This window comes from Anomaloglossus baeobatrachus, chromosome 1, assembly GCF_048569485.1.
Source record: "Anomaloglossus baeobatrachus isolate aAnoBae1 chromosome 1, aAnoBae1.hap1, whole genome shotgun sequence".
Classification (NCBI taxonomy): domain Eukaryota; kingdom Metazoa; phylum Chordata; class Amphibia; order Anura; family Aromobatidae; genus Anomaloglossus; species Anomaloglossus baeobatrachus.
Genome location: NC_134353.1, coordinates 749,035,085 through 749,047,688, shown reverse-complemented (window position 1 = coordinate 749,047,688; position 12,604 = coordinate 749,035,085). Strand labels below are relative to the sequence as shown.

At 43.7% G+C, this 12,604-nt stretch overlaps 1 protein-coding gene across 2 annotated transcripts in view; it reads left to right on the top strand.

Annotated features, from left to right (window-relative positions):
• The window catches only part of ANAPC7 (anaphase promoting complex subunit 7), a 96,590-nt gene extending 91,088 nt beyond the window's left edge, over window positions 1-5,502 (top strand). For both annotated transcript variants that reach the window (XM_075341835.1, XM_075341834.1), the window contains exon 11: window positions 4,471-5,502. In XM_075341835.1, coding sequence (XP_075197950.1) covers window positions 4,471-4,660 — 190 coding nt within the window. In that variant the 3' untranslated portion in view covers window positions 4,661-5,502. The remainder of the gene's footprint in view (window positions 1-4,470) is intronic.
• The last annotated feature ends 7,102 nt before the right edge of the window (window positions 5,503-12,604 follow it).

The following is a 12,604-nucleotide window of genomic DNA, read 5'->3' as shown; positions in this document are numbered from 1 at the left end:
TTGTACCTGGCCGGACTCAAAAATTGGGCGAAGCCCACGTCGTTTTGTTTTTTTTTTAATTATTTCATGAAATAATTAAAAAAAAAAAAAGGGGGGGGCTTCCCTATATGTTTGGTTTTCGATCGGGTACAAATAGGCAGCTGGGAGTTGGGGGCAGCCTGCCTGCTGTACCTGGCTAGCATACAAACATATGGCGAAGCACACGTCTTTTTTTTGTTTTTTTTGGGGGGGGGGGGACAAAAAACTCCTGCTTTCAGTCCTGGATGGAGCATGCTGAGCCTTGTAGTTCTGCTCCCCCTGCTTCTCCCTCCAGCATACAGTCCTGGATGCAGGATGCTGAGCCTTGTAGTTCTGCAGCTGCTGTCTGCTCTCTTGCATACACTAGTGGAGAATGAAGAACATATTGAAGAAGGAAATGACATCAGACCTTTTTTTGTTGTTTTGGTTTGGTTTTTTTCAAGAATCTTTAATGGCATTGTTCACTGATAAAAAAAAAAATAAATAAATAAAAAAACGCATAAAAAAATGCAGTGAGCAAAAACGCAGCAAAACACAGCCAAAAACACACCAAAACGCATGCGTTTTTTTATGCGTTTTTTTGCCGCAAGTGCAGTTTTGTGCGTTTTTACAGCAGAAAACGCAGCGTCAAAAAAACGCAGCGTGCGCACATAGCCTTATAGTCCGAAAAATACGGTAATTCCACACACAGCCATTAATGTTAAAACCGCTGGCAACGAGTACACCTCTAAGTGAAAATGGCAAAAATGTGCTCTGCTTCAGTATATCACAGTCTAACATCCACCAGCTCTGTGTTGTCATTATGGAAGTGTAGAAGAGGATCCAGTGGCTTCTGTGAAGCTCTATTGAACTCCCTTCCCAGAGAGTTAAGGCAGAGCTTGAAAATAATTAGGGACCACACAAAATATTGACACTTTGGGCACAATTTGGTGATTTTCACTTAGGGGTGTTCTCACTTTTGTTGCCGGCGGTTTATATATTAATGGCTGTGTGTGGCGTTATTTAGACACCAAATTTACACCGTTATACAAGCTGTACACTGACTACTGTACATTACATCAAAGTGTCAGATCTTCAGTGTATGAAAAGATATAATAAAATATTTACAAAAATGTGAGGAGCGTAATCACTTTTGTGATATGCTGTGGAAACAGCTTGTATTCGCTCTCCCGGCTCCTGCACCGCCTCACCACAACTGCTTCAGGTTTTTGTTTTTAGGCTGCAGTGGAGACATCACACCAGCAGCACTGCAGCCAATCACTCAGCAGCTCATGCCACCTACATTGGTAAACCATTAGACTCCAGACCAGTGTTCTTCCCCCACCAAACATTATGTTGCCATTATGTATTTGGGACATAAGTGTTGTCCACACTGAAAGCCACGGATTCCCAAACTGCAGTCCTCAGGGCGCCCAGCAGGTCTTGTTTTCAGGATTTCCTTAGTATTGCACGGGTGAGAGAAAATGTGTCAATTTCTCATGTCTTAATTATTCCATCATCTGTGCAATGCTTAGGAGATCCTGAAAATGTGATCTGTTGGGGGCCCTGAGGACTGGAGTTTGTGGAACATTGCTTTAAACCGGGAGTGGGGAGCTCAGATGCTGCATACTATATGTGATTTTGCAGCTGTGAGATAGTTCCCTCTGCTATATAATGCAGTACCTGTCTGTTTTTTGTTTATTTCTGTGAAATGTTCTCTTTTTATTAATGTTAAAGTTATTACACATAAACCAGAGGTGGGGAACCTCAGGCCCACGGGCTGCATGCGGCCCACAATTGCTTTTTTTTGCAGCCCCTGGGCAGATTGCCAGGGACCACAGTACTAGTCTTGCTAGCTGCTGGCTCTTTAAACCAAAACGTGTGTTGCAAGCACGTGCACACAGTTTTAACTCCTGAATGCTGCGTTCGCGTACACTAAAGCAGTAGGTGCTCAGCATGCTGGCCTGTTTAGCTACCTGTCCCTGGAAACTCACTTTTTAAAACCTTAGGGTCTAATTTATGAAAACTGTAATACTGTGTTTTTCCTAAAATAAGACCTCCCCCAAAAATAAGCCCTAGCAGGAATTTTAAGCATTTTCGGTGCAAGGGTTAAATAGAAGCCCTCCCCCGAAAATAAGCCCTAGTCACAGTTCAATAATGAAGTGTTCGTGCAGATATAGTTTAAAGATACTGCAGGACACTTCATTATAGAAATCAGACACCCTGCAATCACACTGACCAGACGTTGAGCGGCAGGACCTGCAGTGATCGCACCTCCGCACACATCACATCACATCACACACACACAATCATACATGAAATCACACACACAATCACCTTTTAGATCGCTCACACTCACCACATCCAGCGATACCGATCCTGAGAAGCCGTGCGGTGGCGCACAAGGACTTGGGAAACCTGACTTCCTCCCATCCCTGTGGCCGGGGTAGATGCTAGAATGTACAGGCTCCTGAAGGGTATAACGTAACGGACACACTCTGTACCACTGGATGGAGTGTGTGTCTGTTATCTGATGTGTGTGTATGAGTGTTTGTGTTATGAGAGGTCACAGGGAGGACTCCGGAGCCACTCAGCCGTCCGGGGTCTGGTAAGTATGAGTCTCCTGGGAAGGGGGGTGGTTTTTTGTTTTTTTTTTTTTGTTTGTTTTTTGGGGGGGGAGGGGAGGGGGGAAGGGGTTAACTTATTCCCAAATGTGATTCTCCAAGAATAAGGCCTCCTCCAAAAATAAGCCCTTGCGCTTTTTTGGGGGCAAAAAAAAGTATAAGACAGGGTTTTCTTTTTGGAATAACGGTAGTAAACCTAGCTTGGTAACTAGTCACGTCTCTGCTTTCATAAACTGGTCTGCAAAATGAAAGCTGCTCTGTGGTTAGTTGCACTGGCTAAGAAGTTCTGGTTTATTGTTGCGTAACCTCATTAAACCCTTCACGACATCTGCCGTAGATGTACAGTGTATGGAGCCGGCTCAATGTTGTGAGCTTTTCCCATAACTGGCAGGTAATTGCTATGTGTTACAGACCAGGACCTGCCAGTAACAATCACGGAAGGAGCGGAGCTCTGCCTGCAGTTGTTAATCTGCTAAATCCCGCTGCCAAACTCTAACAGCAGGATTTAAAATGCACCAACATATGATTGTGATCGGGAGTCGCTGATGGGGTGCTATTATAGCACTGTGATTGTTGAAGACCTTGTCATTGCAGCGCTTCTTCTAAACTCTGCCTGTGGCTGGGCTTCAAAGGAGACTGATTTCTGATATATGCAGTAATGCTATGGTGATCAGACGATCTCAAGTTATAGTCCCTACCATTAAAAACCGTGAAATGTAAAGAAATTTGTTTTGTACTTTTTGTATGGATAGAATGAGAATAAAGTTCAAATAACCACCCCTTTTGTCCCATCATAAATAAAAATATAAAAAATTATATATATATAATAAATATATATAAATATATATATATATATATATATATATATATATATATATATATATATATATATATATATATATATATATATATATATATATATATATATATATATATATATATATATATATATATATATATATATATATATATATATATATATATGCACGTGGCATCGCTGATTTCAGGAAAGTCCGATCTATCAAAATCTAAAAATAACACGGTCGGTAAACAAGAATTTCAAGAACTCCAAAATTAAGATTTTGGGGTTTTTTTTGTCATTGCAATACCACAAAGTGCTGTAACAAGCAATCAAAACATCATATCTATTCCAGAATAGGGTCAATAAAAAACGTGGTCTTGCCCTCACAAAAAAATAAGCCATAAGACCGCTCCATCCACTGAAAAATGAAAATGTTACTGGTCTTGGAAAATGGCGTCAAATCCCAATCCATTTTTTTTTTTTTTTGGGCAATCTTCTGAACTTACTAAAAATGGACATGCATGTTTGGTATTGCCAAAATCGTGCTGAGGAGGAGAATCTTATTGCGAGAGAATAGTTACCACAAAATGTAAACTATACAAACAATTTCCCCCAAAAATGTCAGAATTCGGGGGGGGGGGGAGGCAGTCACAATTTCTCCACATTTTGGAATTTTTACAGTATACTATGTGATATAGTGAATGGTGTCATTGAAAAGTACATCTCGTCCCACAAAAAAGACAAACCTGTCTTTGTGTACAAAAGATTTAAAGTTATGGCTCTGGGAAGAAGGGAAGAAAAAAAACGGACATGCACAAAACAGAAATTTACCCCGTTAAGGGGTTAACAAAGCGGCCTGTCATGTTTTTGTTTGAGCCCCCCAGTTTGGAGCTGTGCTGTTTATCTCCTTCTGGGTTTCTAACACAAGTTTGTGCATAAAGTATTAGCTTTTGTTAATTTCCATAGAGATTTGCTAAAGAAAGTGTTGAATGAAAGGTGTTTCCTTAGGATTTCTCTATAAAATAATTGTTTTGTGCTTTCTCACAGCCTGGATCCAAATGATCAGAAGTCACTGGAGGGAATGCAGAAAATGGAGAAGGAAGAAAGCCCCACTGATGCCACTCAGGAAGAAGATGTGGATGACATGGAGGGTAGTGGGGAAGAAGGAGACTTGGAAGGAAGTGATAGTGAGGCAGCTCAGTGGGCAGATCAAGAGCAGTGGTTTGGGATGCAGTGACCTATCTGGATAAGATTCTTCCTAATTTTTTTAAGGCCTGTAATCCATGTCCTAGCAAGGTAGTGTAGGAGCCATATGAAGTCAGACTGAGCACCTGCAGAACCTCTTGTGGTGTAGAAGTGCCAAGCACTCACTTCATTTCTGCATCAATTTAAATATTGAAATCTGTTCCAAAAGTCCTTCTTACCATTTATGATCAGTCTGTGGCTTGATTCACACATCCGTGTATCACGGTTGATGCATGGACCGCTCGTGTGTCTCCTGCCCCATATTCGGCAGCCTAATGAGCATGTATGACGGGTCTGAGTTAGAGTCCTATGGCCAGACCGTGCTCAGACCTTGACACACAGATGTGTGAATAGAGCCTAAAGTATATAAGCTTGACAAGGAACTAGTTTGTATGTATCTTGACAGTGCCCTCACTTGGAGATGAGATTTGTGGGCCTGGCATCGGCTCACATCTTGTTGTGCCGACATAATGCGGTGGATGATTATTAGCTCTGACCTTTACATAGCATCCTGGATGTCTTATAGCTTTTTCGTATTGACGTTTCGTCTTTAGATTGTATCCAGCCAAGAACATTGGACAAGTGTGTTGTGTTAATTTCCTATTGTTTGCAATTTATGCATTTTTTAAATTCTATGTGTATGTATGTAGAAAATGAATTTTTTTGTTTGCTTGTCATGTCAGACCTAATATTTCAATAAGAAATACATGTCCATCTGTATTTTTAGGCTCAAAGTGAATTGAAGAGAACAAGTATTGTGTGACTGTATACAATGTATACCAGATTTGTTGTAAACCAGAAAGTTTCTTTTCTATTAAATTAAAAGAAAACCTTTTTATGTGAGTGTCTTTATTGATTATGACGATTATGACTGTGGTAATAACCCTGCCTTTAAATTAAATGAAATTCTGTAGGAATTTCAGAAACTTGATGGGTTGCCCAATAAGGGGTCCTTCAGGGTTCAGTCCTAGGCCCCCTCCTTTTCTCTCTATACACAGCCCCTATTGGACAAACCATCAGCAGATTTGGTTTCCAGTGCTATCTCTATGCTGATGACACACAACTGTATACATAGTCTCCTGACATCACCCCTGCATTATTACAAAATACTACCGATTGTCTGTCCGTTGTCTCCAACATAATGTCCTCCCTCTATCTAAAACTTAACCTGTCAAAAACTGAACTTCTCATGATTCCTCCCTCTCCCAACTTACCGAAACCCAATATTACCATTTCTGTGTGTGGCTCTACCATTACGCCCCAGCAGCACGCCCCTTCACTCCCCATATTCGTTCACTCACTCGTTCATGTCACCTCCACTTCAATAACATCTCTAGAATTTGAACTTTTTTTACTGTTGACTCTGCAAAAACTCTTAAGGGCGCTTTTACACGCTTGCGATGTTGCTAGCGATCGCACCCACCCCCGTCGTTTGTGCGTCACGGGCAAATCGCTGCCTGTGGCGAACAATATCGCTCGGACACGTCACACGTACTTACCTTCCTAGCGACGTCGCTGTGGGCGGCGAACAACCTCATTATTTTTATTTTTTTTTTTTTTTTAAGGGGGCGGTTTGTGCAGCATCACAGCGACGTCAATCAGCGGGCCACCAATAGAAGCGGAGTGGCAGAGAGCAGCCGCATTGACGTCACTCCCACCTCGTTGCCGGAGGACGCAGGTACGGTGTTGTCCGTCGTTCCTGGGGTGTCACACGTAGCGATGTGTGCTGCCTCAGGAACGACTAACAACCTGCGTCCTGCACGAGCAACGATATTTGGGAAATGAACGACGTGTCAACGATCAACGATTTGGTGAGTATTTGTGATAGTTAGCGGTCGCTCGTAGGTGTCACATGCAACGACATCGCTAACGAGGCCGGATGTGCGTCACGAATTCCGTGACCCCAACGATATCTCATTAGCGATGTCGTTGCGTGTAAAGCGGACTTTACTGTCGCTCTTATTTATTCTCGCTTGGATTATTGTAATTCTTTAATAGTTGCTCCCCCTATTACTAAACTATCACCTCTCCAATCCTTTCTGAATGCTGCAGCCAGGATAATTTTACCCTCCAACCGCTTCACTGATGCCTCTGCTCTATGCCAGTCATTGCACTGGTTGCCTATCCGTGACAGAATCCAGCATAAACTTATCACTCTCACTCACAAAGCTCTCCATGGTTCTGCACTACCCTACATCTCCTCCCTCATCTCTGTCTATCACCCTACCCGTGCCCTCCATTCTGCTAATGACCTAAGACTGACATACTCAGTAATTCGAGCCTTCCACTCCCGTCTTCAAGATTTCTTACGAGCTGCACCAGTGCTCTGGAACACACTACCAAGAACAATTTTGATTAATTCCCAATATCTGCACCTTTTTAAGCGGGCCCTAAAAACACATTTCTTTAGACTAGCCTATCACCTCACCTCCCTCTTGTAATCTATTCCCATTCTGCCCTTCATAAAATTTACTTCCAAATCTTGTCCCCTGTATCTTATGATTGCATTCCTATTCACGTACTTTTTTACACTCTGTACCTACCGTATTTTTCGGACAAGACCAGACCATAAGACGCACCCCGGTTTTAGAGGAGGAAAATAGGAAAATATAATTTTAAGCAAAAAAAATGTTGTCATGACACACTTATGGGGAGAGGATCTGCTGCTGACACTGTTATGGGAGTAATGTCCCCAAATCCACTAAGGTATCCCATGCTTGTAATGATCCTCCTGCCTATATGATCCCTATCCTTGTGTATATATATGTCCCTCATCCTGGTATGTGCCCACATACAGGTACCGTATATGCCCACATCCTGATATGTGCCCCAATCTTGATAAATACCCCCATCCTGATGTGCCTCAATCTTGCTATATAGCGCCATCCGGGTATATGGCCCGTATCCTATGGCACACAAAAAAAATAAACCTTTATACTCCCCTTTCCTCACTCCACGCAGCATCGCTCGTCTTTCTGTCTGTGCCAGCAGCAGCGCCGTTGACCTGTGTGGAGCCGTGCGCACAGCGATTACATCATCGCTGTGTGCACCGCTCTCCACACACATCAGCGGCAGGCACAAAGGAAGTCATCGCGAAGCTGCAGGGAACAGTGACCGGTGAGTATACCGTACTTATTCACGGCCCCCCCGGCTGATGCTGATACGAGGAGGGCAGTGAATATAGCCGCACATGATCATTCCAGGCTGTAGTTGCCAGGGATGATCACGCAGGCCGGCTGTTTAGTATGCGCACACCCCCTGCCCATCATCCCGCCCACCTATCGGCATCGGCTTCAACACTGAAAGATGATGGGCGTCGGAATACAGTGCATGTGAAAAGAGATAATGAGCGGGCCCACGTGGTCACGGTAGGCGCTGCTACAGCCTGCTCATGCCGCCAATGACCAGCTCCACCTCCACCACACTCTCCTTCACCAAAGCCATCAGACTATGAGACGCCCCCCCACACACACTTTTCCCCAAAATTTTGAGGGAAACAAAGTGCGTCTTATAGTCCGAAAAATACGGTATATAATTTTCTTTCTGGCGACCGGTCCACACAGCTGATTTTTGAATCTCCTATTAAATTGATGGCTGAACCATAAATGACAAGCTTTTCTCCCCCCCCCTTTCCCCCTCAATACACATTTTGTGCCTCCTCTATTTCCTCATAGATTGTAAGCTTACGAGCTGGCCCTCACTCTTGGTATCTGAATTTTGTTATTCTGTAATGTCTCATATTGTCTGTACATGTGTCCTGAATTGTAAAGCGCTGCGGAATATGTTTACGCTATATAAATAAAAATCATTATAAGATAACACTATTAGGAAATTCTGAGGAAACAAGGTATTGATTTGAGTCATTTCATAATGCTTAAAGAGAGGATCTGCCACCACACCATCAAGAACATTTTTTGCTCATTTTATTTCCCCTGCACCCAGAGTATTCACTTTTGTTTTTATTTACATTCACCCCAACAGCAGCATCTAAATTGTTAATGGCAACTATTGGAGCTTGGCATTGGCTGCTGTTTGAAACAGATGCCAACTATACAGTCTGTCCACCGCCATTAACTTGAGAACAGCGGCAGTTCTAGGCATGGAAGTGGTGTCTAGGTATAGTAAAGTAGCCATGCGCTACGCAATTAAACCACCTATAATGCCACCTGTTGGAGAACAACGGAGTTAGCATTTTTATCTTGAAAACGGAATGAGATAGAGGGAAAAAAAAAAAGTAAATTACAAAGTTGTAGGGCATCATCAATTCAATACGAATCGACACTTTGCATACAGAAATGCTATGATTTAGAACGTGTAAAACTCACAAGGCTGCGGAAGTGAAGCGATACCTTCCTACAAGTCATTGGGTATGGTGGTTGTGTAGAGTGGCCTCCACTCTCACCTGACCTGACCCTATTGGACTTCTTTCTGAGGTCACGTCAAACAGCAGGTGTATGCGACTCCTCCACCAACATTGCAGGACCTACGACGACGTATTACAGATGCTTGTGCAAACGTGTCACCTACCATATTGCACAACGTGCAGCAAGATACAGTATGCTGTCCAGAGTCCAGATGTGCATTGCAGCTGACGGTGGCCACTTTGAGCATCAAAATTAAATGAGCGCAATATGCGTGACCAGCATTCAATGTTTGGGGGGGGGAGGGGAGTCATGTGGGGGAGTTTCATATAGCATTTCCGTATGCAAGGTGTCGATTCGTATTGAATTGATGATGCCCTACAATTTTTAATTCACTTTTTTTCTCTATCTTGTTCCGTTTTCGAGATAAAAATGCTAAGGGTAAGTTCACACAGTGCGTTTTTCCCGGCGTTTTTGCTCGTTTTTCGGGTGTGTTTTTGCTCAGAAAACTGCATGACTTTGCTTCCCCAGCAAAGTCTGAGTTTTCATTTTTGCTGTCTGCACACAGCGGTTTTTTTTAGCTGCGTTTTTGTGGTGCCCAAACAAACGCAGCATGTCAATTTTTTCCGGCGTTTTTCATCCATTGAGTGCAATGGGATGTTGAAAAACGCAATGAGAGATGCAAATTGCAAATATAGCTGCGTTTTAGTGCGTTTTTATGACTAAAAACGCAGCTATAAACGCAAGGGGTGGGTAATATAGTGACATGTACAGGAAGAGGATTCCTTCTGTCAGTAAACACAGAAGCGTGAATCCTCCCGGTACCGCCACCACCGCTTCCACCTCCAGTCCTGTGCATGTCTGCTGCCGTGCGGCGCCATGTCTGGGCGGGAGGTGGAAGCTGCTGCTAAATCAAAAGTGAACAGTAGAAAAATGTCATACTCGCCTGTCTGCAGACTCCCGGTGCCATGTCTGCTTCCAGCTCCTCTGCCGGTACCGCCACCCCGGCTTCGCCTGTGTGCCGGCTCCCAGGCACGTACGATGGCTGCAGGACCTGGCGCTGATCACCTGATGCAGTCACCTGACGCGTCTGCTGATCGTAAGTCTCGCGTTGACGCAGGCTTTTTACAGCGGGCCGGGCGATCAGCTGATGCCGTCAGGAGACTTCATCAGATGATTACCGGCAGCTGCGTGTGTAGTGTTTTTTTTTTTTTCTGGGGGGTTTGCACCGATGCATCAGCCTGTACTGTACAGCGAGCGCCGAGTGACTGATTCCCCGACACTTTCAGTCAGTTCATGACAGCTGCAGACATCCCAGGCTAATCTCCGGAGTTCAAGTGAGAGCACCGGAGATTAGCCCGGGATGTCTGCAGCTGTCATGAACTGATGCAAGTGCCGGGGAATCAGTCACTTGGCGCTCGCTGTACAGTCCAGGCTGCAGTCTGAAATCCTGCATACAGACTTGGATGGAGAATGCTGAGCCTTGTAGTTTGACAGCTGCTGTCTGCTCTCCTGCATACACTATTGGATGGAGGATGCTGAGCCTTGTAGTTCTGCTCCCCCTGCCTCTCCCTCCAGCATACAGTCCTTGATGGAGCATGCTGAGCCTTGTAGTTCTGCAACTGTCTGCTCTCCTGCATACACTGTATACATAGTGGAGAATGAAGAATATATTGAAGAAGAAAATTACATCAGACCTTTTTTTTTTTTTTTCAACAATCTTAAATGGCATTGTTCACTTATAAAAAAACGCATAAAGACGCAGTGAGCAAAACACAACAAAAAAAACGCACCACATTTTTGCCGCGTTTTTTTAATGCGGGTGCGTTTTTGTGCGTTTTTTGCCGCAAAAAACGCACAAAAACGCAGCGTCAAAAAAATGCAGTGTGTGAACCTAACCTAACTCTGTTGTTTTCTACCAGGTGGCACTATAGGTGGTTTCATTGCGTAGCGCATGGATACTTTACCATACCTAGACACCACTTCTAGGCCTATTGCTGCCGCCGTTCTCAAGTTAATGGCGGTGGACAGGATATGGGTGGACACACTGTATAGCTTAGCCAACATATACCGCTTGTGGAGGAACTAAAACATAACTTTATGTAATTTATCACTAATTTAATTTACCGTTCACCATGACAGTACTGTGTGTAGAGAGAGTATTTCGGAACAGGAAATGTACAGAATAAAAAGGCGGATCCTCTCCGTATGCCTCAGTGTGGTTTCCTGTTCCTGGAAGAGGAGACCTACAGCCATGTGGGGTGAAGAACATACCTTAGATTTCTTCAGGGTAACAGGAGGGAGATTTGGTCCTGAGCAACCACAAGCATTGATCTGGGCTGTTTCTTCCCTCCAATCTGGTGGGGACGATGTTGTCTTGGCACCAGCAGTTAACTACCAGGTTCGGAATATCGGGCAGGATGTAACTTGTGGGGAGAGCACATGTGTGACTGGCCGATCGTGAGGACTGAGGTAGGCCCAGTGGTGACAGCACGCTGATGCAGGAGCGTTCTGCATCAAAATGATTTTCAAATCGTGGAAAAATCTAAAGATCTTTCTGAGAGCAGTAAAAAATCAGGTCTTTTCTGACCTAGGAGGAATAGTAAAGACAGATAAAAAAATTGATCCTCTTCAGTTTGTGGTTTTTTTTTTTTTGTTTTTTTTTTCCTTCTGCATTCAGTCAATCAGCAGTGCTTTCTCCCGCAAGAGAAAATTCTGAAAATCAGACAAATTCTCGGAGTCCAGAAATTACAGTCTCTGTAAGAGCCAATGTCTTTGTTGCAATTGCTGACTGCCACAATTACAGCTGTCTGATGGGCTGAACTTCATACCAGATGCCTTTTTAAAAGGCAAATTCTTGCAGTACAATCCAATGGGACAGGTTTTCTGGACCAGAAATTCCATTTAGCAACAGAGGTTCTGGGCTCTAGTATGGTGGAGGGGCGGGACAGTTCACAATTCGATAGTGACTACCACCTATACGAGTCTGGAAGGATGGGAATCTAACTTACAGGGTCATTTTTTCCCCCCCAAGGTCTATGCATTGCTGCTAAAAGAACCGACAGCAGTGAGAAGGGCCATACAGGCTTATTTCGAGTATGCAATGGGAAGAAATGTGATGGTCATGTCCGACAACAGTACAGCTGTAGCTTACATAAGTCAAGGGGGACCAAATCCGATCCGGTTATGACAGAGGTGGTGGAAAATCTTTTGACTGGCAGAAAATTTTTAGCCTCATCAGACAAGCATTTAAGGGGTTCAGAGAATACTATAGCCGACTTTCTAAGTCACTATTGGCTCAGTCAAGGAGAACTTAATTTGAATCAGGATATTTTCAGTCATATTTGTGCCCTATGGGGAGATACAGAAATAGATACAGTATATTTGCTACCAGGGAGAATCACCAGATTAAAGCATTACGCCCACCCAAATCCAGTGGAATTACCAAATGGAGTAGATACCCTTTTACAGAAGTAGGATTTTCACCTAGCCTATTCCTTCCCACCCTTTCCTCTAATCCCAGTCATGTTGAGGAAAATACACAAGGACAGGGCACATGTCATACTTGTTCCTCT